This window comes from Ceratotherium simum, chromosome 16 (genome assembly GCF_057802395.1).
Source record: "Ceratotherium simum simum isolate JZ-2026a chromosome 16, ASM5780239v1, whole genome shotgun sequence".
Taxonomy (NCBI): Eukaryota; Metazoa; Chordata; class Mammalia; order Perissodactyla; family Rhinocerotidae; genus Ceratotherium; species Ceratotherium simum.
In genome coordinates, this window is record NC_141915.1 from 3,352,778 (window position 1) to 3,380,358 (window position 27,581).

General features: G+C 39.4%; 1 protein-coding gene across 7 annotated transcripts in view; it reads left to right on the forward strand.

Moving 5' to 3' along the window:
* The window catches only part of ULK2 (unc-51 like autophagy activating kinase 2), a 94,760-nt gene extending 68,184 nt beyond the window's left edge, over positions 1-26,576 (forward strand). For 4 of the 7 annotated variants that reach the window (XM_087440387.1, XM_087440391.1, XM_087440388.1 and 1 more), the window contains 12 exons: positions 3,493-3,638; positions 5,542-5,622; positions 7,737-8,023; positions 9,351-9,538; positions 9,945-10,048; positions 15,505-15,654; positions 16,990-17,198; positions 19,347-19,525; positions 19,983-20,101; positions 20,464-20,621; positions 23,074-23,209; positions 24,289-26,576. In XM_087440387.1, coding sequence (XP_087296513.1) covers positions 3,493-3,638; positions 5,542-5,622; positions 7,737-8,023; positions 9,351-9,538; positions 9,945-10,048; positions 15,505-15,654; positions 16,990-17,198; positions 19,347-19,525; positions 19,983-20,101; positions 20,464-20,621; positions 23,074-23,209; positions 24,289-24,347 — 1,816 coding nt within the window. In that variant the 3' untranslated portion in view covers positions 24,348-26,576. Of the gene's footprint in view, positions 1-3,492; positions 3,639-5,541; positions 5,623-7,736; positions 8,024-9,350; positions 9,539-9,944; positions 10,049-15,504; positions 15,655-16,989; positions 17,199-19,346; positions 19,526-19,982; positions 20,102-20,463; positions 20,622-23,073; positions 23,210-23,563; positions 23,857-24,096; positions 24,200-24,288 lie in introns of those variants that run through there. The other 3 variants (XR_015554615.1, XR_015554616.1, XM_087440389.1) reach the window with 3 other exon arrangements.
* Positions 26,577-27,581: the final 1,005 nt, after the last annotated feature.

Sequence of the window (27,581 nt, forward strand, 5' to 3'; positions counted from 1 at the left end):
AAGTCCACAAAGGCAAATAAAATAAGAATAAATGTTCGGTGGGTGAGAGATTTCAATAAATGTCTAGAAAACAAAGAGAATGGAAGAGTGATGCCTGCTCTAGCAGAGCAGGTGTAAAAGTGCGTGCAGTCAGAGATTCTGATGAGATGAGGGTGACTGTACCCTCAGAGACCTAAATCGCAGAGAACTCGGGTGGAGTGGAAGGATGGAAACATAAGGCTAAAAACAGAAAGACTGAATCTGGAGGGGACAGCATGAATCCAAAGAAAAGAAAACTTATTTAAAAAATTAGTACCCTTAGGGCCGGCCCATTGGCATAGTGGTTAAGTTCGCATGCTCCGCTTTGGCGCCCCGGGGTTCACAGGTTCGGATCCCAGGCGCAGACCGGAGAACTGCTTGTCAGGCCATGGTGTGGCGGTGTCACATGTAAGGTGGAGGAAGATGGGCATGGATGTTAGCCCGGAGCCAATCTTCCTCAGCAAAAAGAGGAGGATTGGCAACAGATGTTAGCTCAAGGCTGATCTTCCTCACACACACAAAAAAATTAGTACCCTTAGAGATAGGTTAGAGACTGCATCCATACATAAGAACAGAATGCTATTGAAAACAATTAAAATAAAAAAGGCGTCTTGGACATTACAAAATATAGTAACTGAAATAAATAAAAATAAATGTTGGAAGACAAAGTTGAGGAAGTGTCTGAAATAGGGGAGTCAAATGAAGATGATGGAAAATACGAATAAAAAATATTCTTCAAGGATTAATTAATATAGGCATTCCAGAAAGAACAAGTAAAATGATATGGAAGAAAATTTCTAGGAAATAATCAAGAATTTTCCAGAATTGGAGGATATAAGATTTTAGATTATAGGACCCACCAAGTGAACAGCTGAATGAATAGAAAAAGATCCTCACCATCTTGTAGGATATAAATTGAGAAAACTTCTACGAAGGGCATTTTGGCAATATCTGTGAAAATTATTAATACATATATCTTTTGACCTAGCATTTCAACTTCTGGTAACTTATTCTACAGATATACAGCCCTTTCCTTTGTATGAAATTGCATACATACAAAGTTATTAATTGTTATAATAGCAAAGGATGAGAAATTAGCCAAGTGCCCACCAGTAAGGGACTGATGTATTGATGGTCTGTCTGTGACAATGGAACACCTTCGAAAAGAGTAAAGAAGCTCTCTATGTACTGAGGTAGGAAAATTTCCAAGGTATATTATAAAATTAAAAAATCAAAGTGCTTAACAGTGTATTAGCAGTGGTTCTCAAAGTGTGGTCTGTGGCTCCCTTTCAGAGGGTCCACGAGGTCAAAACTGTTTTCCTAATGATACTAGGACACTGTTGGCTTTTCTCACTACGTTGACATATGCACTGATAGTGCAAAAGCAGTGATGGGAAAACTGCTGGTGCCTTAGAATGCATCAAGGGAATGGCCCCCAGCTGTACTGTTAGTCTTTGTGTTCTTCACCACCACACACTTGCAGTGCCAAGGACTGTCTTTAATGAAGCAGCAAAAATTATTATTTCTTGTTGGAAATCTTGACCTTGAGTGGAATGTAGGCGTAAAGCACTTTTGCTGCATATTGGAATAGTTGTCTTAAGGAAAAGCACTTGTATGATTGTTTTATTGCAAGCTAAACTAGCCACTTTTTCCGTGGAACACCATTTTTACTTAAAAGAACACCTGACAAACTATGGTTATGGGTATTTGTCAGCCATTTTGTTGAAAATGAACTAAGTCAGTCTGTCACTTCATAGAAAACTAGTGACATAAAATTTGAGCTCTTGAGCAAAAATTAGAATTTTGGAAAACTTGTATTCACCACTGTGATCTTGACAGCTTCTGTTACATCTTGACAGCCATTTCTATTATGTCTTGACAGCCATTTCTGTTAAAATTGGTGGTGACATTTTGATATGAATGTGACTTTTTTTTTGTGAGGAAGATCAGCCCTGAGCTAACATCCATAGCCAATCTTCCTCTTTTTGCTGAGGGAGACTGGCCCTGGGCTAACATCCGTGCCCATCTTCCTCTGCTTTGTATGGGACACCACCACAGCATGACTTGACAAGTGGTGCGTTGGTCTGTGCCTAGGATCTGAACCAGTGAACCCTGGGCCGCCAAAGCAGAGTGCGCGAACTTAACTGCTATGCCACCAGGCTGACCCCTGTAAATTGATATTGTAAAATGTGTCAACATTTGGAATATCTGCATAACTCAGTCAACAAATATTGTCCAAATGGCCAAATGTTAAAAAATCACGCATTGATGAAAGATCCATTCCAAGTGCAAGATACTCTGTAAAAGAATGGAGTTTAATGTAAAGTTCTGGAGGTTACACAGTGCAAAATTTCATTGACATGGTTTCAGATTTCACATTGCAACTAATCTTTTAGAAATGGCTATTTGTTGAGTTTTGGTGTCGTATCAAAGAAGAGTATCACAGTTATCTGAAAAGGCTACCAAAATACTCCTCCTTTTTCCAGTTTCATGTCTGTTTAAGGCTGGATTTTCTTCATAGACTTCACCCAGAATAACATATTGTGTAATAGATTGAATGTGGAGACACTTAGGAGACTCTGTCTGTCATCTATTGAGCCAGACATTAGAGATTTGCAAAAATGTGAAATAATGTCACACTTGTCACTAATTTATTTTGTTTGGGAAGATATAATTATTTTTCATAAACTTACGTTACTATTAATAAGTTTATTATTATTATTATTTTTTTGTGAGGAAGATCAGCAGTGAGCTAACATCCAATGCCAATCCTCCTCTTTTTGCCGAGGAAGATTGGCCCTGGGTTAACATCCGTGCCCATCTTCCTCTACTTTATATGAGATGCCGCCACAACATGGCTTGACAGGTGGTGCGCGCCCAGGAACCGAACCTGTGAACCCTGGGCTGCTGCAGTGGAGCACGCGCACTTAACCACTACATCACTGGGCCGGCCCAAGTTTATTTTTGTTAATGAGTTAACAATTAGAAAAATTTCTCAGTTTTAACTTCTAATACACTAAATATCAATAGATATAAGTTGCATAAACAAAAACTCTGGGATCTTCAGTAATTTTAAGAGTATAAAGAGGACCTGAGACCAAAAAAATTGAAAGTGGTTGGTATGGTATATATTATCTTTGTTAAAACAAGATGAAAATAAGATTATATATTCAAATTGTTTGGTGTGTATGAATTAAGGAACTCTGGAAGGATACATTAGAAACTAAAAATAGTGGTAACCTTTTGAGTAGGATTGAAGCACTGTTGGGAATTAGGCAGATAGGATACAAGGATGGGAAGGGAGACTTCACTCTATATAATTTTATACATATTTTATTCCATGTGACTATGTTACATATTTTTAAAAAATCTGCTTCGTGGCATATTATTAGGAAGTTTAAAAAAAAAAAGACAGAAATAAACAGAGAGTTCTAGAACCTGCCAGAGAGGGAGTCATTTTCTTTTTCTTTTCAGATCTGCAGCGGTACGAAGGTCTAACACCAGCCCTATGGGCTTCCTCCGGCTGGGATCCTGCTCCCCGGCACCAGCAGACACAGTACAGACAGTTGGACGAAGACTCTCGACTGGGTCTTCCAGGCCTTATTCACCTTCCCCTTTGGGTAAGAAGAGTTTAAAGCTGTTGTTTTTTTACTATGACAAATCTGACATGACTCTTCCTTTAGGAACACTGACTCATGATGGCAATGAGTCTCAGCTGACTGGGAGCCGTATCCCACCCCTCCAACTCTACCCCACTCCCAGCTCCCTCTTAAGAATCTCTGTATAAATCTGTTGGGACCTCTAATGGAAATAGAGTAATATAAATGGATTTTATTTATAGAATAAATGGATTTTATCTCCATTGGGTTTGGACTTTAAACACAAAGCAGAAGCCCTAGGTTAAAGTACATAAAATGCCTACCCTACTTACCATTCAGATTTATGAGGATTAAAAGACAGTAGTGTACATAACAGTACTGGTTTCATTCACCCGAGGCCTTTCGGGTCCGGGAGGAATATGGTGGCAGCTTCATTACAGATGTTCCCACCTCACCTGAAAACCATATACAGCAACAGGGAGAATGCTAAAACAAACAAACAAAAGCAAACAGTAAAACCAGAGCAACAACAAAAACCCAACCAAATGAAAACAAACCTAAAACCACATGTTTGGTGAAACTAAGAGACAAAGAAAATGCTCCAGTTTCAGAATACATGTAAGAAAGGCCAAAGCGACTGAGATGGCAGAATCTGTGAGAAACAGCGTGGTGTGCTGGTGAAGAACAGGTGGGGCAGAGAAGGCCCATTGGTGGCAGATCTCAAAATTAAAAAAAAAAAAAATTATATATATATGTGTGTATATATATATTTACTTCCAAAGGAGAGGACCCCTACCCTCAGTCAAAACTGCTGGAGTAGGATTGAAAGGGAATGGGAAGAAATCTCAGGAGGACACAGAGGGAGAAGGATTGAAGTAGGAGCCTTGATAGAAAAAAAAAAGAAAAACCCCCACAATAATAATGTTTAAAAAAGAAAAGTTTATATTACTACCTCACCTATTGCAATGGTTTTGAAGCTGTTTTTACCTAAACAAACTTCTTCAAACAAAATCTTGGCCCTCCCTCACCCCCGCAGCAGCCCCTGAGGCACTCCCTGGGCTCCAGGGATGTCCACACCTTATCCTTGCACTCAAGAAGAGGCCCTTCCTCAGGATCTAATCTTTGCCTGCCTGCCCAACCACTTGGTCAGTGCCTCTTCTTTTTTATAGACATGTCTGCTGTCTGCTTAAACTCCCTGAAGCCTTCCCCAACTCTCCCTCTTGTTAGTTTGGGTTCTCAGAGGTAGATGCGAAGAAGGTAGGTGCAGAGATGTGCACGAGAGTGATTGGGGAAACACCTGTGATGAATAAAGAGGAGGAAGCAGGAGTGCCCAGGAAGCCGCTTCAGACCACCATGCAGGTCTGACCCCTGTGGGGAGAGGGAAGGAAGGAGGAGTAGGCAGGAGGAGTCTTGACTAGAGTGAGTTCTAAGAAGGTTTTAGCTAGGCTGGAGGAGTGTTCCCAAGCACTGTTGCCCAAATTCCCTGACCTGCTGGAACTGGCCTGAATTAGTGCCTCGTCCACGTGCAGTCACTGGCTGGGAGCAGCCTTGGCAGGAGCCTGTGGATCCTGAGGGGCAGTAGCAGGGCTGTCAGTCAGCTGTGCCTCCTACAGCTCCGCAAGCCCCAGACACGTTGTGCAAACTCTTTGTACTTCTCGGTCTTCAAGACACACCTGATACAGGCATTGATTGGTTTACACGGCTTTCTTTCCTAGTGATCTTGTTTGAAGGCAGGTTATATGTACTTTTGATCTTAGTGTACCCAGCACATTGATTGCTCAGTAAGTGTTAGCTGAACTAAATCTTTGCTAATTAAAATTTGTAAACTGTAATGTACTGTGCAGTTTGTGCATGTGTTGCCTGTTTCCATCTTGTGTTAGTTTTGAATCATTTCTCCTTCTTTTCCCCATTTCCCTTTTCATAGTTGGTACCATTCCTGAGCAATTTTGTCAGTGTTGCTGTGGACATCCTCAGGGCCATGAATCCAGAAGTAGAAACTCATCAGGTAAGAGATGCATTCGGTATATTAATAATTTTAATCCTCTTATAAGTGGATTTGAGTTATGTTTTTCTAGACTTTTATCAAAAGAACAGAATGATATGAAATATTTTCTCTGCTATCCTGTTTTTGAGAATCTTGGTCTAATATATTTTAGCATATCATATAGCCAATCAAATATTTTCCTGTGGATATATGATTCTTTTATGAAAGTAAGTCTTAGGAATTAAGTTAGTTAGCTAAATTTCAGTAATTGTCACACAGATAGTGAAAATCAATCTAGAAAATGAAATTTCATTACTTTAATACTATTCTTGATAAGAGCTACCAGTTAGCATCAGGTAAAAAAGAAATATAGATATTTATTTGCTCTATTATGTGTAGATATGTGTAAGATATGTGTAAATCCTATGTTTATAAGTCAAATTTTATTGTATGTGCTTTTGAGGAGTTGGCTAGTTAAAGGAATCCTGTGTTACTTAAAAAAAGCACTCTTGGGGCCGGCCCAGTGGCATAGTGGTTAAGTGTGTGCGCTCTGCTTCAGTGGCCCAGGGTTCGCAGGTTCAGATCCCGGGCGTGGACCTACACACCGCTTATCAAGCCATGCTGTGGCAGCATCCCATTTAAAGTAGAGGAAGATGGGCCGGCTCCGTGGCTTAGCGGTTAAGTGTGCGCGCTCTGATGCTGGCGGCCCGGGTTCGGATCCCGGGAGCGCCCCGAGGCACCACTTCTCCGTCCAACGTGAGGCCGAGTCCCACGTACAGCAACTAGAAGGATGTGAACCTATGACATACAACTATCTACTGGGGCTTTGGGGGGAAAAAACTGAATAAATAAAATCTTTAAAAAAAAAAAAAATAAAGTAGAGGAAGATGGGCATGGAAGTTAGCCTAGGGCCAGTCTTCCTCAGCAAAAAAGAGGAGGATTGGCAACAGATGTTAGCTTGGGGCTAATCATCTTCACAAAAAAAAAAAAAAAAAAAAGAAAGCTCTCTTTCCTAAGTTTAGTTTCTCATATTTTGTGTTTTCTTAAAATAAAGCTTAGATAACTTTCTCCAGATCATAACATTTTGTCCCTAATTTCATTTATTTGTATGCGTGTGTGTGTGTGTGTGTGTGTGTGTGTGTGTGTATGTATGGCAGAACCCAGTTCTGAAAACTTAAGTACCAGATTTAGGATGAGATTAAGCCAGGAGTGGTTGATAGCAAAAGCTCCTATTGGTGCCTGTTTTCGGAAAGATGATGGTTATAGGTCACTAAGAAGATTTGTATGTTCTTAACATTATTGGTGGTTACTTGGCTTGCAAGAAGCTCCAAAGAATTTGTAACTGGAGCTCAGGGCTTAGTAGACCTTAAGTTGGCAACAACAAGGTTTGTGTGGGGGACTTCCCTTGCGGTTGCCAACTGTTCACTGTATCAAGACCCTATCTCCCAGGCTCTTGATATAGTGTCTCCTTAGGAGGCAAGAATATCTGTGGACAAGTGTTTTCTATGTAGAGAATGTGGATACTTCAGGTTTTAAATGAATTTCATTAATGAAACTGACAAAAATAAATAAATTATTCAAATGCTTGGTATTTTATATAAAATAAAATCCAGGAAAGGTATATTATCTTTCTAATTTTCTTTCCTACATTATATATATATATATTGAATAGGGGTTATTCTGGGTTAGTTTGAAAAGTTCTTTTAGTTGCTATGTGAGAAAAGAGAATAATTACATTGATACACCCAAGTATGTATTCATAGAAACAGTGGAAATCGTCTTGTTCAATGCAGGTTTTTATTGTTTTTATTAACTTGAACCGTTTGCTACATAGTTCTCTTTGGTGCCAATTAGACCCTGCATTCATCTGAGTTATTTGCTAGCTGCTGATAAAAACAGATAGTATACCCATCATCAGCTTCTGTCTCCTGGGAATACCAAGGACAATGAACTTGTCACTGTTTTGTAAAGGATGCCAAAAAATAGTCTCTTGCCAAGTAAACAACTTTGAGAATATCTCATGAAAAGCAAAATGTTCATTAGAATTCTCATTTTAAGAATCGTCTGTCTGATTCTTAGATTTTTGCACTGTTCTTCTTCACTCTGGGTTGACACGGCATCCATGTTCTTGGTAGGTTCTCCAGTGCCGCAGGCTCAGTCACCACAGCCTCTCTTACTGGGGGCTAGACTGCAGAGCGCCCCCGCTCTCACCGACATCTACCAGAACAAGCAGAAGCTCAGAAAGCAGCACTCGGACCCCGTGTGCCCGTCCCACCCCGGGGCTGGCTACAGCTGCTCGCCTCAGCCCAGTCGGCCTGGCAGCCTTGGGACCTCTCCCACCAAGCACTTGGGGTCCTCTCCTCGGAGTTCTGACTGGTTCTTTAAAACTCCTCTACCAACAATTATTGGCTCTCCTACTAAGGTGTGTTTATCAAACTCTTTTGTAGGTGGTATAACGTTGTTAAATTAATATTTGTTAAGTGGAGCACAGGGTGCTGGATGGTGAGCCATGGTTCAGTAACAGACCACAGGAGAAATGGAAACAGACGAGTCTAGTACTTGCAGGTCCTGGAGGAAGTACCTGCATCCCTCAAGAGGCCACACGGGGATGTCAAGGCAGAGCGCAGATAGAGAGAGACAGGACCAGGGGCACGTGCCTTTATTAGGGTCCATGGGTGGAGTGCTGTGGGGTTCCTGAGCTAATGCCAGATTGCTCAACTCAAACTAAAAGAGTGGGGTTCTGGTAAGCTCCACAGGGGTCTAATCTAAGGGGCACACGGGGGGAAGGCCATAGGAGGCGGGGGAAACTGTTGATCACCAGGGCTGTTGGGGAAGTCATATCGGGTACTTAACATTTGCTTGTGACCCTGGGGGTTGCTATCCAGAGCATGCGCTTGCACGAGGGGCTAGTGTCAGCTTAAAGTCCCTGCAGGCTGCTTGGCCACATAAAATGGATGCGGAGGCAGGAGGCCAGCCTGGTGGCGTAGCGGTTAAGTGCGCACGTGCCTCTGTGGTGGCCCAGGGTTTGCAGGTTCGGATCCTGGGCGCACACCGAGCACCGCTTGTTAAGCTGTGCTGTGGCAGCATCCCATATAAAGTAGAGGAAGATGGGCATGGATGTTAGCCCAGGGCCAATCTTCCTCAGCAAAAAGAGGAGGATTGGCATTGGATGTTAGCTCAGGGCTGATCTTCCTCACCAAAAAAAAAAAAAAAAAATGCAGAGGCAGCAATACTATGGAGTAGCTTAGCTGAACTCTCAACAGTAGCTCATGAACTAGTATAGTAAGAACATTGTGGAAAGGATTCATGATGAGAATAGCTAAAATTTAGGTATAAAGACATCTTTAGGTGGACATCAGGGCAGCACGGATAGTTTAAATACATAACGACTAGTGGATATAGGTAAGAAAAATCTGGTTCCTTTTTAGGCAGGTAATTTGTTAGCATGTACATTAGTTTCCTATTGCTGCTGTAACAAATGACCACTTGCTATGTGCCAGTCATAGTGTAAGTCCTTCACTGCTGAATGCTTTATATACATTGTCCCATTTAATCCTGAAAAAAAGGAAATTGAGGCTTAGAGAGCATAAATAAACTGTCCAAGGTCACAGAGGCTCCAAGTAGAAGAGTCAGTGTTTGAATCCAGGTCTGATGGACTTCAGGGTCTGTGCTCCTGATTGCTGTGCCATGCAGCTTGTCAATTTTAAATGTTTCACGCATCGTAATAACTAGCTTACGTGTTTCTTTAGACCACAGCTCCTTTCAAAATCCCTAAAACGCAAGCATCTTCCAACCTGCTAGCCTTGGTTACTCGTCATGGGCCTTCTGAAGAGCAGTCTAAAGATGAGAATGACCCACGGGAATGCTCTCATTGTCTTTTAGTACAAGGAAGTGAGAGGCAGAAGTCTGAGCAACAGAACAAGGCAGTGTTTGGCAGGTAAAAGATGCCAGTTCCTTCCAGCCTTAAACACGAAAACTAATAGTACGTATATTTCTATTGTAAAAACAGCCAGACCAAATTAGTTTAGTAGCTGGTTTATGCCACATAGTTAATGATATGAACTGTATACATTTAGAATCTCTTAAAACCATAGATGCTTCCTGTAACTGTGTAAATACAGAGCTCTTCCTGAATTTCCTGAATATTCTATTTCTGCCTTTTGTTTATTTTGGTTATTGACGTTTTATCTCTACCTTGAATTGTTTGGTATCTATTTTTGTCTCCTTGTTCTCTGGCTTCCCATTAACCCTTTTATGGCTTGGCTTAAATCGCCCTTATTATTTAAATGTCTGGATTTTTTTAAAGTATACTTTTCCATTATTAACATCTCTTTTCTTTTTAGATCTGTCAGTACTGGGAAATTATCAGATCAACAAATAAAGACACCTTTAGGTGGACGTCAGGGCAGCACGGATAGTTTAAATACAGAACGACCAATGGATATAGGTAAGAAAAATCTGGTTTTTTTTTTTTAGGCGGGTAGTTTGTTAGCATATGCATTAGTTTCCTATTGCTGCTGTAACAAATGACCACAAGCTTGGTGCTTTAAAACATCACAAATGTATTATCTTACAGTTCTGAGGTCAGAAGTCTGAAATGGGTCTGACTGGGCTAAAATTAAGCTGTTCACAGGGTTGCATTCTTTCTGGAGGCTCTAGGGGAGAATGCATTTCCTTGCCTTTTCCAACTTTTAGAGACTGCCTCATTCCTTGGCTCGTGGCCCCCTTCCATCCTGAAAGCCAGTAATGGCCAGTCTAGAGTCTGACCTTCCTCCTCTCTATTCTACATTTAAAGGACCCTTGTGATTACATTGGACCCACTGGATAATCCGGAATAATTTCTTTGTGTTAAGATCGGGTGATTATTGTTGAATTGTCTATTACTCTCTTCAGTCTGTCATTATGCTTCATGTATTTTGGGGTTTTGTTGTTAGGTGCATATATATATCTATAACTGCTATATCTTTCTGATGAATTGGTACTTTAAATTATGAAATGTTCTTTTTTACTTATAGTAACATATTTTTGTTTTAAAGTTTATTTTGTCTGATATTAATATAACCCCTACAGCTTTCTTATGGTAGCTGTTTGCATGATCTATCATTTCCCATCCTTTTTTTTTTTAACCTATTTGTATTTTTGAATCTAAAGTATGTCTTCTGTACATGGCATATAGTCGGGTCTTGTTTATTTAATCTAGTCTGACAATCTCTACCTTTTTATTGGATTGTTTAATCCATTCACATTTAATGTTACTATCTATATAGTTGGATTTATATCTGCATTTTACTTTTTGTTTTCTATATATGTCAAGTCTTTTTTGTTTCTCTCTTCTTCCTTTACTGCTTTCTTTTGCATTAAGTGAATATTTTCTAGTGTAACATTTTGTTCCTTTTAATGTTTTTCATTTAAGTTATTTTCTTGCTGCTTGCTTACTAATATACATATTAAGTTATCAGAATCTGCTTCAGATTTACAATGAAATACAGATGCAGTACTTCTATAGAGCTCTATTCCCTTTCCTTTTTAGTGCTAATATTATTATACATGTTCTATATATGTTAGAAACTCAATGATACATTGTTATAATTATTACTTTTATAATTTTGTCTTTTAAGGAAGCTGAGGTAAGAAAAGAGATTAAGTATCTATTTATAGTTGTATTAACCTTTTTATTTACCACTTCCAGTTCTCTTCATTTGTTTTTGTGGATTTGAGTTACCAGCTGGTGTCACTTCCTTATTTCAGTACAGCTTTGCCCCCACTTCCCTCCTTTGTGCTGTCATTATCAAATATATTGCATTTCTGTATCTTATATGCCCAACAATACAGTTATAAACATGTTGTTTTATACAGTTGCTTTTTAAGTCAGTTAAGAGAAGAACAGTTAAGAAATATGCAGTTATACTGTGTTTTATACTTACATAATTACTTTTATCAGCACTCTTTTCTTCCCCCATGTAGATTGGAATTTCCATCTGGGGTCAGTTGCTTTTGGCTTGTTGAACTTTTCTTGGTGTTTCTTGTAATAAAGCAGGTCTGCTAGTATCGAATTCTCTCAGCTTTTGGTTATTAGGAATGTCTTTATTTTGCCTTCATTTTTGAAAGAGTGTTGCTTGATATAAGATTCTTGGTTGACAGTTTTTTTCTTTCAGCACTTTAAATGTGTCATCCCACTGGCTTTCATTATTTCTGATTGTAAATTAGCCGTTAATCTTATTGGGCTCCTTTGTATGTGACAAGTCATTTTTCTCTTGCTGCTATCAAGATTTCTCTTGGTCTTTGGCTTTTACTGTTTTATGTGATGTTTCTGGGTGTGGATCTCTTTGAGTTTATCTTACTTTGAGTTTGTTGAGCTTCTTTGATCTACACATTAATGTTTTTCATCAAACTTGAGAAGTTTTCAGCCATTATTTGTTTGGTTATTTTTTTCTGCTGCTTTCTCTCTCTCCTCTCTTTCTGGTACTCCTGTTATGCATATATAGGTACACTTAATGGTATCTCACATTTCTCTGAGGCTCTGTTTATTTTGGTTCATTCTCTTTCTCTCTATTCTTCAGGTTGCATAATCTCTATTGATTTATCTTCAAGTTCATGGATTCTTTCTTCTGCCAATTCAAATTTGTTGAGCGACTGTAGTGAATTTTTCATTTCAGTTATTGTTCTTTTTACCTTTAGCATTTCCATTTGGGTTTTTTAAAAATAATTTCTTTCTTTATTGATATTCTCTATTTAATGAGATGTTGTCATCATGCTTTCCTTTACTTCTTTAAGTATGGTTTCCTTTAGTTATTTGAACATGTTTAAAATAGCTGCTTTAAAGTCTTTGTCTGCTAATTTTGACATTTGAGCCCTCTCAAGGGGAGTTTCTGTTGCCTGTTTTTCTTCCTGCGTATGGTCACTTTTTACTGTTTATTTGTATATGTCATAATTTTTTTGTTGGAAACTGGACAAGTGCATATATAATAATATAATGTAGATATATAGTATTTTTGTACCAATTCTGGATGCTGATCCCTCTGGTCCACCACCCCTTGGCTTGTTGTTTCTGACTTATTTGTTTAGTCTTGGCTGGACTATTTCAGTGATGTCTGTTTTCCCTGTAGTGTGAAGCCTCCACTGTCATTCCTCAGAGGGCACAGCCTTGGGCATGTGTACAGTTACCCTGGGATGACTGGTTTTAGCAGGACTCTCTTTGACTCTTTCTCTGATCTCTCAGGCTCTGCCTCTGTCGGTATTACACGTGGCTGGTTGCTTCCACTAATTGCCAGCTGATTGCTCTATCGTTTCTGACAACAAATTGTTGAGGCATAAGTTGTTCCACAGTCTTGTCTAATTAAATTCTGTCCCTTTTGCAGAAGTAGTCTTTGAAGCCAGTCTTCTTTGAGCCTCTTCTGATCATAAGAGGGCTCTTCTCAGCTATCTCTTTCCCTGATTCTCTCTCTGATTAACTTCTTGATGATCTATTTGTTAGCTTGTTGTTCTCATGGAACTAATAGCCTCCTCTTATTTGCTTACCATCAAAATCTCCATTGTTTTTGACAATGTTCTTAGGCATGAACTTCCTCATGATCTGTTTCAAATAAAGTCAGTTTCCTTGGGGAGTTTTAGAATTCTCTGTTCTCTGCCTCCTCCACCCCTTGGGGGAATCCTGTGCACCATTACTCTAGAGCTGGGCATGAGAACAGTGGCCCATTTTTCTTAGAGTGACACCCCTGCTTTGTGAGCTGGGTGCTGGGTAGGGTGGAAGCCTGTGGTCTTCATGGCTTGTCTCTACTGGTATGGAACCTCTGCCAGACAAGTGAACTGGTGTGAGAGCAACAGGGCCCTAGTATTTGATCTACAGGCTTAGGTTAGAACTTCCACCCTATGAGTAGGTGCTGGTTGGAGACACAGTTCTTACTGAGATGTAGTAGATATTCTTGCATAAATGTTTCATTTTCCCGAATAAATGTTCCCCGAGAACAATTTCAAGAGACATTAAATGTTTTTTTAAAAATAATTTTCAGGGGCTGGCCCGGTGGCGTAGTGGTTGGGTGCACGCACTCCACTTCGGCGGCCCGAGGGTTCGCAGGTTTGGATCCTGGGTGCGCACCAATGCACCGCTTGTCAGGCCGTGCTGTGGCGGTGTCCCATATAAAGTGGAGGAAGATGGGCACGGATGTTAGCCCAGGGCCAGTCTTCCTCGGCAGAAAGAGGAGGATTGGCCTCGGATGTTAGCACAGGGCTGATCTTCCTCACCAAAAATATAAATAAAAAACAATAATTTTCACTAGTTACGGTTGTCTCACTGGGCGCAGGTCTGTGGTGCTCCTTGGTACTTCACACTGCCATTCTGGAAGTCGTTCTTCTTCTATGTGCCTTTTACCAAAAGTCACTAAGTCATGAGGAGTTGGGATAATTTTTCAAAACAGCTTGCCTAAATGACCACATTATGTCTCATTCTCCTTTACAAGTAAACTTAAATTTTTTAGAGCTTATAAGTTCTATGTGAGTATGTGTTATAATTTAAGTCCAAGTTTATGGATGTGAAAGCAGATTTTTTTCTTTCTTTTTTTTTTTGTGTGTGAGGAAGATCAGCCCTGAGCTAACATCCATGCTAATCCTCCTCTTTTTGCTGAGGAAGACTGGCTCTGAGCTAACATCTATTGCCAATCCTCCTCCTTCCCCCGCCCCTCCAAAGCCCCAGTAGATAGTTGTATGTCATAGTTGCACATCCTTCTAGTTGCTGTATGTGGGACGTGGCCTCAGCATGGCTGGAGAAGTGGTGCGTTGGTGCGTGCCTGGGATCTGAACCCGGGCCACCAGTAGTGGAGCGCGCGCACTTAACCACCCAGCCACGGGGCCAGCCTGCAGATTTTTTTCTTAAAGAATGTTTAGGCATAAGATGCATCTTTGATAATTTTTATTGTCTTCTTCCTTTCTCTCTTCCGTGTGTACTTTATCATCATTATTTGAAATTATAAATTTCTCTTTCTAATCATGAAGTTTCAGTTTCTGAAAATAAAAATTCTTGATAGTAGGAAAAACTTAAGATCTTAGAAAAAAATAGGGTCATTGGCTCTTAAAATATACCCGTGAACATCTTTAAATACTTTTTATGCCTACTAAAAATCATAAAGATTACATTAAATAAAGAGAATATCTCATTTTATACATCTTGTGTAATGATAGGTATGTTTAATTAACTCCCACTTACTGTTCCTGTGCTCCCTAGAAGATTTTTGTGAACTCTCTCTTCTGTTAATTAGATGCTTTAAGTTTGTTGTGCTCTGTTGCAGATAAGATGGACGGCCGAGAGGCAATTCTTTTCTCTATCTGATTTGGTGGCTCTACCTACCTCCATTCTGACATTCAGAAATGTCATGTTTTTCAGATGCTTGATGTGAAAAAGCTTTGGACAACTTTTATTGATTCCTCTTAGTTTAGTGCTTGGGGGATTTTTCACCTTCTCTCGATTTATCCCAAGCTCAGCCTGTTAGGCCCCTGTGACACCTTTCCCACTTCCTTTTCTTCCTGACACATCTAAGTGCAGTTCTGAGGAGTAATGGACTCTGACTTTTCCTAAAGCTCTGTTGCTATGGCAACTCCTGATCTCCCTTCAGCTTTACCTCACGTTTTTATTCCCAGTTCTTGGTTTCCACTTTTTCAAATTATCCTCAAAAGGTGTGACTGCAGTTCACGTATTTTAGGAGTATACAGAAATAATTCTAAATAACTAGGCTTTGATGTGAAGAGTTACTATAAAATATTTTTAATGGAGATCTCTATTGAATTTTCTGATTTATAAGAGTAATAAATGCTTATTGTAAAAAAAAACAAAACACCCTAATATAAAAGTAAAGGTCTCCTTATAATCCCACCCCCAGATAGAAGCACTGTCAAAGTAACTTGTTATTGTAGCCCCTGCAGGAGCCTGTGGTGTTGTGCTGGCGCCTCCTGTAGGAACAGCAGCAAGTTCCAGGGCTGTCCTGTTCACTGTTGGATCTCCTCCACACAGTGCCACAGCCCCCACTTGTACCCATATGGTCCTTCGAACAAGAACAACCTCAGGTGAAGAACTGTCTTATTACAATGTTTGGCTAGTGTTTGGGGTGTAGTGTTCTGATAATGACTTAATGGTGTAACTTAGATAAGTAACTTAACTTCTCTGGTTAAGTGGAGTTAACTATTTTCTTTACCTTAAGGGTTATAAGGAGTAAATGAGGCAATATTCGTGAAAAAAAAAAAACTTAAAGTGCCACATTATCTATTTATAATAATGTATAATATTATAGCATTATAATATAAATGTGACTTCATGATGAAGCAGCTATGATATATGGTGCTTCTTAGCTTATATTAAAGGCTTATTTTAGTAAATCCAGTAAATTTTTTGAAAATGATAGGTTGTTTATCTTTGTTTTGTTGTTTTAGAATCCTAAGTTTTAACCTGTTTTGTGCTTTGGGTCCCCATCTTTGCACTTAGCCCTGTGTACACTGAGACAGCTGATAGGCTGGTGTTGTCATCCATACTCTGTAGACAGGTTATGAAACTAAACATGAAGAAAGTATTTAGATTAGACTGCAGTGAGTTATCATTGACCTCATCTTATGTGTTGTACCTTGTGTCCTTTAAGTTCTCTTATGCTAAATAAGTCATTAATCAAGATATCAGTAGATTAATAAGCAAAGGATATAAATAGATAACGAGAGAGGAAGTAGAGCTAATGATCTTGTTTTTAAGATTACGAAAAGTATTAATAATAAAATACCATTTTAAGAAAATAACATTTTATACCTATTGACTAAGCCAACATTAGAAAAATATATACTGCCCAGTGTTGTTGAGGTTTAGTGGGATCTGTGTGCTTATTCATGGCTGCTTTAGAAAGTAGCATAGCAGTTCTTACAGAGAGCTGTGAAAATGTTTATAATATTTAATCTATGGTAATCCCATTCCTGTTTTATAATACCACTTTGCAGTATTTATCACAAATCATTCAAAAGAAAGGAAAGCTGCAGATTTCGTTATTTCTGGTATAAAAAAATCAGAAATAGTATAAATGCCTCCAGATAAGCATCACATATATAAATTTAGTGAACTACTATGCATTCATCAAGTTTTATAATTATGAAGACTGTGGAGCAACAGGGAGAAATATATATGCTATAAATTTGTTTAAAACAATATTTAAAAACTGGCTGTGATGATGTCTGCAAAATAAACATATAGACAAGAAATAAAGGTGAACATGGAAAAATAAAACCTATTCATGTGCTCAAATAGGGGGTCAGTGACTTTCCTTTTAGCGTTTCCTTTGTTCCTTTGATAGTAGGAGTGGGCAGAAGCCCTTAACTCTGTGCGCTCACTCCGGGCACGGTGCCACCTGTCCTGTTTCATTGCAGTGGGCTCCAGCAGCTCCGGAGGTTCCCTGTGCTCTGCGAGTGGCCGCGTGTGTGTGGGCTCCCCGCCTGGGCCGTGCCCGGGGTCTTCCCCTCCGGGAGCAGAGACAGCTCCCAGCCTGAGATACATGCCTTATGGTGCTTCACCCCCTAGCCTAGAGGGGCTCATCACCTTTGAAGCCCCTGAACTGCCAGAGGAGACACTGATGGAGGTAGAGAAAGACCATTGTGCGATGTCATCGTAATGTTGATACCGTAGGAGAATGTTCTAGTGTTGGCGAAAGAGCAAAATACTATAGAAAGTTCTGAAGTTTTTTTTCTTCTCTTTAACTTTTCTTTTCTTTTGTATTTGAAAAGTATTGCTGATATATTTTCAGAATAATGTTGACAATGATACTCATCCATAACTAGCTTTGGTTGATAGGAAGTGACACGCATAGATTTTGTGTTCTTAATTTTTTACCTGAAGTTTATTTACTGCTTATTGGACTTGTAAAGCATAATCTTTGTCCTAAAACCATAACGTTTTATTCTCAAAGCTTGCTTTTCTTTATAAGATAAAAATAATACGCTTAAACTTAGGTTTAAAAAAAAAATAAACCGTAATGCCAGATTAGTCGCTAACACTGAGAGAAATAAACCTGCCAAGCAGACTAGATGCTCACATTTGTAGACCAGTACCTTCCCTCCATGGAGCCAGTTCTACAGGGAAAAACACATTATAATCTGAAGCATGCTGAGTCTAGAACAAGAGATGTTAACTTTATGATTCCAAAGACTGTGCCAGCTCAGGTCCCCAGTCTCGACTCGAGGGCAGCATTCAGTGGACTGCACTGTGTCCCCAGTCACTGAATACAATGCTAACTTAGCCTGTATTTCATTAAGATGATCAATTTTCCAGGCCAACTACAGAGCAAATTCCCTCTCTGTGCTGGAACTCTAACATTTCTACTTTGTGTGAATGAGAATTAAATATTTCATATAAAAGTTATAAAATATTGCATGCATAATTTTAGTAGTGATTTTTTAGTAAGTTTAGTAGTAATTTTGGAAATGTATGTAATCCAATTTAAGATTGGAAAAACAATCTTCAGAATTTTTTCAGTCTCCATCATATTAGACATAAATTATGTCCCAATATGTATTCCAGTGCATTGGAACATGTAGTCCAATATGCTGTCATTGAACAGAGAGACTTTCAAAAGTTGGTTGGTTGGTTCTCCTGTCTCTAGGAAAATGATTCTCATCCTTTTTTAACTTTGAAAGGAGAATGAGAAACTTAGTCTTATTTCATATTTCAAAATACGTTTATAGCTAAAAACAAATCTCAGAACAACATTAATATTAGAATACCCTTTTCGTGTGTGTGTGTGTGTGTGTGTGTGTGTGTGTGAGGAAGATAGGCCCTGAGCTAACATCTGTGCCCATCTTCCTCTATTTTGTATGTGGGACGCTGCCACAGTGTGGCTTAGACGAGCGGTGCATAGGTCCACACTGGGATCCGAACTGTGAACCCTGGGCCGCTGAAGCGGAGTGCGCAAACTTAACCACTACGCCACTAGGCCGGCCCCTAGAATACCTGTTTTTAATGCACACTATTATGTCTATCTGTCCTCCCCTCTTTAACTAAAAGATCACAGAAATTTAGAGCATTGATATTAGAAATCACTGTTAACTAAAAAACCAGCAGAAATTAAAATAAAGGATCTCTGAAATTATAATTCAGTAGAATTCACTAAGATATCAAGAAGTGTGGTTTAGTGTGCAGAGTATCCTTATAATCTTGGTATCTATTTTGTCATGTTTTTGTCTCATGTATATTGATTTACTTGTTTAGTACTTCATTTGTTACTGGTAAAAGCACAGTGACTTCATATCTTTGAAGCTTAATTGTGTGGGTGCTCTCATACACACAAACACGTGCACATGCCTATATTTGGTTTCATTTGTGTTTATCTTCTCACTAGTTTTCTGGAATTTAAAAATCTCAATCTCGGGCCGGCTCCGTGGCTTAGCGGTTAAGTGCGCGCGCTCTGATGCTGGCGGCCCGGGTTCGGATCCCGGGCGCGCCCCGAGGCACCACTTCTCCGTCCAACGTGAGGCCGAGTCCCACATACAGCAACTAGAAGGATGTGAACCTATGACATACAACTATCTACTGGGGCTTTGGGGGGAAAAACTGAATAAATAAAATCTTTAAAAAAAAAAAAAAATAAAAAATAAAAATCTCAATCTCTTCTGATCATTCTGATATTCATAAGTGTAGAAAAACATTAGTGGTGGCCATGGTTTATATGCAGAAATGAGTATGCACCTCTTCTTAACCTGAAAGTTTCTAAGACTAATTGGTTTTGCCGCAGCGAGAACACACAGACACCTTACGCCACCTGAATGTGATGCTGATGTTCACTGAGTGTGTGCTGGACCTGACAGCTGTGCGAGGAGGGAACCCAGAGCTGTGCACGTCCGCTGTCTCCTTGTACCAGATCCAGGAGAGTGTGGTTGTGGACCAGATCAGCCAACTGAGCAAAGACTGGGGGTAGGTGCCCCTTGGTCATTCATTTCCAGAGTCTTCTTGCTTTCTGTAAATTTGTGTCTGAAATAGAGGACTTGTCATCCACTGAAGATCATGTCTCATTATTAAAAGCTGCGAAGGAGTCTCTGTTATTTCATTGTACTAGATTTCACTGTATGAGCCAAGACTTAGAGATTCTGCAACCATAGCATTGCCTTTTCCCTATAATTTATACTGTTGAAGATATTTGATGGTAAAGGGATTGTATTGATTTTATCTGAGTGTATCTGTTGTATTCAAAATAGACACGTGTTTTTCCAGGCCAAACCTTCTCCTTTCAGGAGTTATTTGTGCATTAGAAAATATCAAGGAGAAGGATATTCCCTTAGAAAGGCTATTTTAGTGGTGACCTGATGCGTGGAGAGCCGCGTCTGGCGTGTTGGTTCACAAGGTAACACTGCTTGCTGTCTTCCGGGTGCAGGCGGGTGGAGCAGCTGGTGTTATACATGAAAGCAGCACAGCTGCTGGCAGCGTCTCTGCATCTCGCCAAAGCCCAGGTCAAGTCTGGGAAGCTGAGCCCATCCACAGCTGTGAAACAAGGTAAGGCTGGAGTGTGACGTTGTGTGACTCCCGGGGTGCTGGAGCTGCCCCTTTGCCATTACACTAAGAAAGGAAGTTTTTGATGAGGAATCACTGTGTAATTAAATATTCTTAAGTGGGAAAAGATGCTGGCTTTTCTGTTTTTGTTTTTGCCGTTTAATTGATACAGAGAGCAGTCAGAAGTGCTTTTATTCTCAATCTTTTCTTGACTGAAAGAGAGAACATTTGAAAGAATCTGATTTCCGGTCATTTTTTTCAATGATCATTTAGTGTCACTTTCTTTAAATCAGCAGGAAAAGTGCATGTCACTGTGACTTTATTTCTGGAGGAAAATTAAAATTCTCATCTCAACTTTTTTTCAGTTGTCAAAAATCTGAATGAACGATATAAATTCTGCATCACCATGTGCAAGAAACTTACAGAAAAGCTGAATCGTTTCTTCTCGGACAAACAGAGATTTATTGATGAAATCAACAGCGTAACTGCAGAGAAACTCATCTATAATTGTGCTGTAGAAATGGTAACCGTTTTTAAGGTTTAATATTTTATAGTACTACTTATCTTTAAGAGTATCTTTTGAATTGAATACCTACTTGACATTATCCTTTTAAAAAGAATTTATGCCCTACCACTCCCAAGTCCCAAGTACCGTGATTACCTCTTACTAAAGGAGTAATTGGACTTAGTTAACATTTAAGTGACACATTAAGTAACGGTTACATTTGGTAAAATTTTATTATGCCTCTTAAAAATTGCTAATGTTAGGCATGATTTAATCTTTTTATAGTTTGCATCTAAAAGCTTTAGCTGAATCTATTTCTGCATTTTCTACTATTGAAGAAATTTGGCTTGATAAAACATTAAAAAAAATACTGCTCTGTTAACCGCAAAAATTCGTGTGCTCAGATTCTGCTTACTGACTTTATTGAAGTATAGACACAAAGTAAAATCTGCTTTTCCAATTGTCTGGTTATACTATTGGAAATTGTTTTCTGTCTCATGGGGAAAAAATTTCTCTAAAGTATAGTTGAAGTTAGGGACTGTTAAAAAAGTTAAGTGGTTAAGTGGGGGAAAAAATTAATTATTGACCAATCTTATTTTTACCACATTAACATAATAGACCTCCCTCCTCCCCTCAAAATTTATCTACTTTGAATTGTACTGTTATATTACACCCTTGGCCTTATTTTGAAAACTGTTATAATAAAAAGTCATATGAAAATAACTTTGGAATATAAACTATTGGTAAGAATAATATACATTATTTTGCTATAAACTATTGACATGAATAATATGCATTGTATCACTCTGTACTGAATTAAGACTTCAAGTGATAAAATTTTTTTTTTAGAAATTTGTGCCAAGAAAAGTGTCATCTCATAAGAAATTATAGCGCTTCTTTCTTTTCTGATGATAAGAGCCATGTAACTTCAATAAATTGGTCTTTTTGCCCTGGCTGCTTAGTGTTGGGGAGGAAAAATTTTTCCTCTGCCCTCCTAGGTTCTTCTGACTGGTCTAATAATTAAATTGACAGGACACAGATTAACAGGAGAAAATCAAATTTAATTTCGTACGTACAAGGGCTCCATGAGAATACGAGGCCCAAAGAAGTGACCAAAGCAGGCAGCTTTTGTACCGTTTAGACAAAGAAATAATAAATTTATGAGGATGTGACAAGACAAAGACGCTTAGGCTTGGATCCTAATTAGTGAGGAAGCTAAGCAGAATTTGTTTACACAGCCTTCTTGGCCCTGAATTCCCTGTCTCTGATGATAAGGATGTCTGTCTACTTCCTGATGCAGGGAGGGTACCTTTCACATGGGAGATTGATTTCCTGCTTTCAGGGGGACAGGGGAGGGTCAGAGTGTTCTGCTTGCACTGGCTGTTTCTTAAGTAACTTTAATTCAAAATAATTAATATGCCAAAGTGGTGTATTTTGGGGCGGCCTGCCCTGAACCCCATCATAAGCATGCTTAGAGATATTAACACTTAGGTTTAGTTATTTCGTCTTCCTTTTCATGGCTCTGATGTTCTGTATCCATTTTATTTATCTTATTGTAAATGGCTTTAAGTTATTTTTTCAAAGAGACAGAGCATATTGACAAGTAAATTAGGATACTGAATTACTGACAGTCCCTGGCATTTAATGATTAAAGAGAAAATCAAAAAGCTGTTGGGAAACTCCTCAAATACTCATAACTCCATGAATAATACTGCTGTCCTCTCTTTCTGGAAAGCCCCTACCCGCCTTTCCCATTGCCTGGCTAGCTCCTACTTTTTCTTTATGTCTTGGCCCAAACGTCACCTCCTGGAGGCTTTCCCTAACCTTCTGTTCCTTCCATAGTGGGGTTAGATGCACCTCATATATATTCCGTAACATCTGGGGCTTCCTCCTGTAATACCATGTATCCCTTGGAATTTAAATAGCATGTTTTGCAGGCCTCTATCTCCCTCTAGACTGTGAGCTCTCCTTCATTGTATGCTCAGTGCCTGGCACTTAGTAGGTGCTCAGTCAGTATCTCTGAATGAATGAATGACTACAGGAGAAAATTCTTTAACTAAAAGAAGCAGCTGATAAGTGGCTTTTAACATTAATTACTTTACTTAACAAAATCTACTTTAATGAAATGCCAGGTTACTCTAGCGTGAAAGTGTATGTTTAAAATAAGTTTTTTTTTTTTTAAAATAAGCTTCTATGAAGTCATAGAAGAGCCAATTCACAAGTATAAATTTTATGAGTCATGAAGCTCTGAGTATGAGAAGGCTATGTTTGAATGCAGAATAACTCTTGTCAAGAAGCTCCTTTATATCACTCATCTGGTGAATCTTTAAGTTTTATATAGTTTGGTAGATTATGTCATTTTGTCAAAATGTGTTAATTTTAGATAGATTCCATTTAAAGCTGCATTGTCCAAATGGATTTGTATTTTGGAAAAGTTGAGAATCTTCTCGTTTTTGTTGACTGACTCTAGGTTCAATCTGCAGCCCTGGATGAGATGTTTCAGCAGACTGAAGATATTGTTTATCGCTATCATAAAGCAGCCCTTCTTTTGGAAGGCCTCACTAAGATTCTCCAGGACCCTGCAGATATTGAAAATGTACATAAATGTAAGTTGACTTAGAAAGTAGTGTGTTTGTTGAGTGCAATCTAGTTGTCTGCTACAGGTACAGTAGGAAGAGCTTGGGGTTTGGAATCCTACTCCTGGGTTTGAATCTTGGATTTCCAACCTTGGGCAAATTACTTATCCTTTCTGTGGTCTCAGTTTCTTCTTCTAAAAGATGAGGGAACAATGCCTGCCTTGCGTGGTTGTTGTGAGGATTAGAGATAATGCTTGTAAAGTACTCATCGCTTTTGTCATCAGTCTTTAGATTTCTGCACTGCATTACTGTGTTGGTGGGTGTGTGTTCGTGTATGTAGAGAACTTTGTTTTTATTATTAAATAATAATGCAACTATTTTAAGCTTTGTGGGCTTAGTGACTGAAGAATCCTGTGAAGACCCTGTGTACTTCAGATTTGGTATAGACAGCAGAGTGGAGACTGACAGCACACCAGGATGGTATTATCACTTATCACATATAAGCCCCCTGGTCTGGTTATTGAAGAGGAATGGTGGACCCCTTGGAGTAGATGTGGTCATACCACATTTTGAAGAGCCACATGGGGATGGCGGTTCTAAAATTATTTGCAATTGTGAGCAAGCTAGCTGTTTTTTTTTTTTTTTTAAGATTTTATTTATTTTATTTTTTCCCCCCAAAGCCCCAGTAGATAGTTGTATGTCATAGCTGCACATCCTTCTAGTTGCTGTATGTGGGACTCGGCCTCAGGATGGACGGAGAAGTGGTGCCTCGATGCGCACCCGGGATCCGAACCCGGGCCACCAGCATTGCAGCGCGCGCACTTAACCACCAAGCCACAGGGCCAGCCAGCAAGCTAGCTGTTAAAACCTAAATGTTCTTTATTTGACATGCTAATCTAAATTTTACCACTGTGCAGCACCAAGCTAGAAATCGTATCTAAACAATTACCAGGCAGAAAGAAGAAAAATATTCAGAACTGTTAACTTTGGGGCAAAGACGGAACAGAGATGAGGACGTAGGTAGAGAATTAGTGATTTTTTTTTATTAGTTCTTCTTTCCTTGGTTTTAAAAATATAATGATTTTCATTATGAATTTTTTTATTTCTAGATAAATCTAGTATTGAAAGAAGATTGTCAGCACTCTGCTATAGCGCCTCAACCATGTGAGCGGCAGCAGGCTTGTCCCATGGACCAGTATGAGGGGATACGGCTGGGAGTGTAGCTTGGATTCTGTTGTCCCATCCCCAGGAAACTGAAGTTTCTTACCTGGTGACTACCAAAGAGCAAGCAGTGATTTCAAAAAGGAAAAACAATCCAAAAACTACATATTTGTAGGAAATCTGCCTTATCGGAGAAGCTACCCCTTCCCTCTTTCTTTGTAGAAGCAGACACAAGAGTATTCCACTTGGCTCTCAGTTTGAACTTGGTAAATAAATGCACCTTAGAACTAGAATTATCAGTACAGTTATTCTTAAGGATAATTAAGAAGGAAACAAAGTGAGTGGCTCTTCACTCAGTTTACCAGAGCAGTGTGTGAGATTCCACGTGTTTACTGAGGTATAAAAGTAAAAAAACCTACATCTCATCCAGGCAGTTTGATATGTGGGGTGAGTTTGTCTAAATCTGAGCATGCATCCTTAACCACCTCAGGAAGAAATAGCTTAAGAAGAAGCAAAAGATGGCTCTTGGAAGAAATTGTGAAATCTTCAATTTGATCTAATATGGACACATGTTAATCTTCCAAAATCTTTCATATTGCACTAATTTATTAAAACAACCGTGTATTGGATTTTGCAATTTAAAACTAACTGCGGCACAATGGACTTGTTTAAAATATTTTACTTGATTATATACACGTACCCTTTCCAGAATTCACATGTAATCTCTAGTGAACTTTTCAATGGTAAAAACTTGTGTTCATGTGAACCTTCGCATTTTTTTAACCTATTCATCTACACCTGCAGATCTTCTCAGCAATATTTTTGAGTTGCTGGTTGTTTGCTTTTGGTTGCATTTTTTGTGCATGTAGAATGTGCATTGATGCCTGTGACCTCTAGGTTTATTAAAGGCTGGGTTTATTTGGGCAGTGTTAGAAAAAATATCAGTCAAGAGATTCTCTCAAGAGTTTTAATAGGGCCAAAACAAAGTTGGTGATCTGAAGGCTTGTTAGTGATGTGGAGTTTCTACATGAAGTTAGTGAAAAATGAGGTTTGTTTTCTATTAGGAAAATGGGCAGCTCTCTTCAGCCTAATGTGTATTTTTCATGTTAATCCTGACAGTTCACCAAACAGCTAGTCATGGAGAATGCAGGCAGTTAACGTCCCTCCAGAAATGGTTCCTACATTGTATGTTACTTGGTTTCTTTTACTTACCTGCTTGAATACTTGAATAAACCATTCTCCAGTTTTAATCTTTTTACTTTAATCCCTTTAGGTAATATAATCTGAACTCTGACGAATTGCACAGAAACTCTTTGGCATTAACCTAATTTTAGTGTACTGATAAAAACAAACAAAATATGGTTTTCCTTTACTTTGACAAAGTAATGTAATTTTTACCTTATTTATCTCTATGAAATTCCAGCAATTAATTTGAACATTTATTTATATGATGTTTGTATTTTTAGGTCTTTAATACAGTGTTTCTACCTCTCATTTGTAACTGCATGCATTATTCTTGAAACTAGGTAAAACTCACTGAATTGTTGTGTAATAACCTTTTTATTATTGCCTGTACAGATGTATATTAAGGTAAAATAAAACTGACAAAGTGTTTCTAGGGTAAAGCTGGGTCCGTATTACGTGGCTTGTCAGGCCAGGTCCTTCCTTAGTGAGTTTGGAGGTTTGGTCATTAATATCCTTTGTCCTGTCCCCAGGATTTCAGATTCTCAGTGACTGTCACGCAGGCTGCCAGGAATGTAGACTTTAGTGAGGGTTCCTGCCCCTCCCTGCAGGAGTTCGAACCACTGTTGTTAGTGATATTCTATTTTGTATAATTTTTTCGAGTATACAGGGTGATTTCCTTTATGTTCTCTCAGATATCACCCGTGTTTTCTCAGTGGAGCCTCCAAGGGGCTGGGTTCATTCTGGCCCCTCCTCCCCTCCCATTTTTTTTTAAACACAGGATGAAACAGGTTCACAGTAAGTGATTGATCTGAAGTCAGGTGACTAAGGAAGTGGTTAAGCCATGCTTTGTGACTTCCAAGTTCATTCTTCCTCTTGTGTAATAAAGGTCTGTGGTAGATCGTATGTGTGAAACCGTGAAGTCTGAACAGCAGAGGAGAACAAACTGTGAATTCATGAATAATGGTTCTGATTATACTTCCATTATCAAGGCCAGTTGTTTTAAGAGATTTTGCCTTGATTATAGCAATAATAAACAAATGCTTTATGTTTCCATGAGTATTTTTTAATTTCATATCATGTATTTCATAAAATAGCAATGGACCAGTCCACATAGTCATGAGTTGAAACCTATATTCAAGCCATAACTTGGAAGGTTAAGGACCGTACAAATATAAGTAGAGGAGTAATCGCTGAATTTGCTAATTGGCTACTCCTGTTGTAAAGATTTGCTTTAACCGCGCCCTGTACTGGACCTGATGGTTCTGATAGTCGCGTGCTCCCTGCTCCCTGCTCCCAGCCGAGAGGAATAACAGAGAACGATGGTTCTGCCCCTCCTGGAGTCGTGGGGAGGAGCTGGGAGAGCAGTTTATTGTCAGGGCTGGATGCCTCGGTCTCCACAGGGTAATAGGAGGAAGTTGAGTTGGACATAGTGGACCTGAAGCCATTGACTCAGTGTCTGAAAAATCCTTGAGGTGATAGAAGTGATTTGAGCACAGGCCTTGGAGGAAGACTTCCCACTTTTAATGTAAGCTCCCTCCTTGCAGTTTCTGTCGTCAGTCTTAAGTTCTTTCTGGAATAAAGCCAAGTCGTATTGCTCTAGGAGGCTGCCTGCTGACACACTTGACAGGGAGGAGCTAGTGCTCAGAGCACCTGGTGTCATCCCTCCATTGATAGGTGCATCCTAGAAGCATCCATGCCCACCTCTCCACAGCCCTGAGATAGTTTACTTCTGGGTCCTGGACCCTTGAATCTTCAGCCGTGGAAGCTCTTGGGACTGACCCAAGTCTTCCTTGTTTGTCAAAGCCCTTGTGAGAAGACTTTCTCTGGGAGAGGGGTCAGGATGGTGTTTTCCTCACCTGAATCAGAGGAAACCACATCAGGAGCAATCTGCCTGGAAAAGCACTGCACTACGGGAACCTGACAGCCCTGAAATCTCAGCTTTTGTGGAAGAGGCCAAGCCAAACAGGTGCAGGGTCAATGTGACTTCAGTGACCAGACTATAGTAGAGAAAGGATCGGGGGCTGAGAGCCTGCTGACAGCACGGCCCAGTCAGAGC